Source organism: Carlito syrichta, unplaced genomic scaffold, assembly GCF_000164805.1.
Source record: "Carlito syrichta isolate Samal-C Ts95f unplaced genomic scaffold, Tarsius_syrichta-2.0.1 Scaffold315396, whole genome shotgun sequence".
NCBI lineage: Eukaryota > Metazoa > Chordata > Mammalia > Primates > Tarsiidae > Carlito > Carlito syrichta.
This window is the reverse complement of record NW_007259492.1, coordinates 1-3,311: the sequence shown is the minus strand read 5'-3', so window position 1 is coordinate 3,311 and position 3,311 is coordinate 1. Positions and strand designations below refer to the sequence as shown.

At 57.9% G+C, this 3,311-nt stretch overlaps 1 protein-coding gene across 1 annotated transcript; it reads left to right on the top strand.

The window, feature by feature from the left end:
* Positions 1-317: 317 nt before the first annotated feature.
* LOC103275271 (fatty acid desaturase 1-like) lies at positions 318-2,528 on the top strand (the record flags this gene model as incomplete). The annotated part of the gene is made up of 4 exons (XM_008072673.1): positions 318-514; positions 1,369-1,566; positions 2,196-2,297; positions 2,400-2,528. Coding segments are annotated over exons 1-4 (492 nt in total), but the record flags the coding sequence as incomplete, so codon positions are not given.
* Between the last annotated feature and the right edge of the window lie 783 nt (positions 2,529-3,311).

Here is a 3,311-nt window from a genome sequence, read left to right as displayed (position 1 = left end):
GAACGCGGCGGAGGGAAGGGGGGGAGTGGGAGACGAAGAACTCGGGGAGGGACTTGTTGGAAGTCCCACAGTGGGCGACTGAGAAGTCTCACGGCCCCACCCGCCCTCTCTGTTTCTCCCCAGTACCTGCGTTCGGGGGCGAGAGCTGTCCGCAGACACCCAGGGGAGAGGCCAGCCCCGGCGGCTCTCTCTAGGGGCTTTCCCTCGGGCAGGGCCTCCTGTCTCGTGACGTGGGGCCCTTCTAAGCAGAACGCAGATGCTGAGTGCTCTGGAACCGTGAACGACTGGGAAAGGGCTGAGCACCCTCCAAGGGCAGCTGGCCTTGGGTGTGGGCCCTCCCGGGGTCCCGGGGTTGGAGCGGGGCTGGCCCCCTCACCCGTCTGCCTTCTCCCGGTGCCTGCAGGATCCCTTTGTGGCGTTCCACATCAACAAGGGCCTTGTGAGGAAGTACATGAACTCTCTCCTGATTGGAGAACTCTCTCCGGAGCAGCCCAGCTTTGAGCCCACCAAGAACGTGAGACTCTGTTTGCTATGGAGACACTCTTGTTAGGGAGGGAGGAGGTAGACGAAAGCCTAGGTGGATCACAGCTCGCCACAGTCAGTTGTTCTTGGGAGTCTTGAGGCGCCTGCTTCTCTTGCATATTCATGGAAGAGAGGCGCCTCAAGACTCTTGAGGCGCCTGTGGCTCGCCCAAGGTTGCCACTACTGAGGCTACCATCATCGTTATTATGAGGCTTGTTTATTGATCATTTACTATGTGGCAAGCATACACTCATAATTCTCACACATTTTCAGATGAGAAAGCACGCTCAGAGAGGTTAAGCAGCACAGCCCTGGATCATAGAGTTAGCAAGTGGCAGAGCAGAGGCTTATGTCAGCTTAATTCTTTTTTCTTTTTTTGAGTTGTAGTCTCACTCTGTCGCCCAGACTGGAGTGCAGAGGCACGCTCCTGGCCACCACAGCCTCGACCCACTGGGCTCCGGCGATCAGCCTTTCAAGTAGCTGGAACTACAGGCGCGCTACCATGCCCGGCTAATTTTTTATTTTATTGTAGAGACGAGATCTCACCAAGTTGCCTGGGTGGGTCTTGAACCTGCCGGCTCAGGCAGTCTCCTCACCTCGGCCTCCCAGAGTGCTGGGATGACAGGCTGAGCCACCAAGCCTGGCCAGTCAGCTTAATTCTTAGGCATGGTCCCATAGTGCCTCCTCCTGTCACCCTCATCGTGGCGTCTTTGTCTCGGGGCTGTGGACCACCCGCAGCTTCCTCCCAGCGGGAAGTCCTTGAGCCTGAGCGCGTGGGGGGGGGCGCCTGTCCTCAGAAGTGTTGGTCTGCAACTGGGAAGCATGACAGTCCTGTCCGCTCCACAGAAAGAGCTGACCGATGAGTTCCGGGAGCTGCGGGCCACCGTGGAGCAGATGGGGCTCATGAAGGCCAACCATGTCTTCTTCCTGCTCTACCTGCTGCACATCCTGCTGCTGGATGTTGCTGCCTGGCTCACCCTTTGGGTCTTTGGGACATCCTTCGTGCCGTTCGTCCTCTGCGCGGTGTTGCTCAGCACAGTTCAGGTGGGAGCCTTTGGCTTGTCAAGTGCACAGCCGTCCTCAGCATCCCTGGGGGAAATCTGGAGATGGTGGGGGTGAGTGCAGGCAGAGAACACGCATCCCCTGTGGCCCTCATCTGCTCGGCAGCCACATGCCCGGCTTAATTGCTCTCCGTGCCTCTCCAGCTGCTTCTCCCTGGGCGTCCTTCTTCCTATGGAAGTTGTTCTCTGGAACTTCAAGTTCAGGTTCTGCCATAGCCCAAGTGTGCCAAGAACCCAGATCCTGCTTTCTCAACAAAGCCTGGCTCCTCTCCACCACCGACATCACTCGATGTGCTAATAAGGGTTGAGCCCTGACTCCTGGCTGTCGGAGCCCATCTGGCAAGCCTTCTGCTCAGCGCTGGGTCCTTTCTGCATTCCGGATGTCAGTCCCTCATAAGTCACTAACTTCAGTGCTGGGGGACGAATAACGGACAGAATGTGGGGGTGATGATTTGCCCCAACTCACATTTGAGCCAGAATTCAGCCCCGAGTCTCCTGAGCCTCATGGCCCTGAGTGAACGAAGGAAGAGGGAGGGGCTGGGGGAGGCACTGGGGCAATGAGGGGGATGCCGGACCGGTGGGCTGCTCTCAGCGTGGGCTCTTCTCCCCCAGGCCCAGGCTGGCTGGCTGCAGCACGACTTTGGGCACCTGTCAGTCTTCAGCACCTCAAGGTGGAACCACATGCTCCACCACTTTGTGATTGGCCACCTCAAGGTCAGTGGGGTGGGAGGGGGGTCTCTGGAGCTCCAGGCAGCACAGCGCTGCCAAGGGGAAGGGGCCCTCTGTCTTCATACTCACGTCTCCCCTTTCCTGTAGGGGGCACCAGCCAGTTGGTGGAACCACATGCACTTCCAACACCACGCCAAGCCCAACTGCTTCCGCAAAGACCCAGACATCAACATGCATCCCTTCTTCTTTGCCCTGGGGAAGATCCTCTCCGTGGAGGTGAGCGGGGGTGTCAGCAAAAAGGTTTTGGCGGGGGAGGCGCCAGCACAGAGGGCTTTGTGGGGATGCCCACAGTGTTGTCGGTGTGAGTCAGACACTGGGGACTGGGCTGGCTGGGGCCTTTGCCATTTGGAAGTCCTGGGAGGCAACAGGCAGAGCCCAGGACCGTCACCGTCCTCCCTAGTGAGTTCAGTCAGCAAATAGTTACGATGTAGAAGACCCCACATGCTGTGCAGGATTCAGAGAATGCCCAGGAAAGGACGACAGGGTGAGGCCCCGCTCACCTGTGAAGCAATGGCGGCGCCTCCAGGGGTGCTTTCTCGACACTCTTGCCCGGGCAGGCATTTCACCTGAGCTTTGTGTTCCTCTCACACCTGGAGAGCCTACTTGTCACAATCGCTCCATCCAAGCTTGGACTGTCCTCCTGTTCTTTGACACCCGGTGCCTGGAACATTCATTCACCAAGTACTTTTTCCCACCCTCCTGGTCCCAGCCTGACTTCCAGGGTGGCCCGCGTTGGGTTTGAGTTGTCATCTGAGGATGTGAGCAGAGTCCTAATGTAGCTGCAGGAGGGAGAATGCCTGCGGGGGAGGGGGGAGATCTGGTGCACTCCTAGTGGGCATTAGGCAATGGAAGGTTCTGCAGGGCCACAGAATTCTTTGAAAAGTTCACTTAACACCCTTTGTCTCAGGCTCCAGGCTGAGTCAGAGTTCTGCCAGGTCCCCTCCCCGACTCTGACATTTCAGCTTGCCAGGAATTGAACTTTCGTTAAAGGCCATTTCA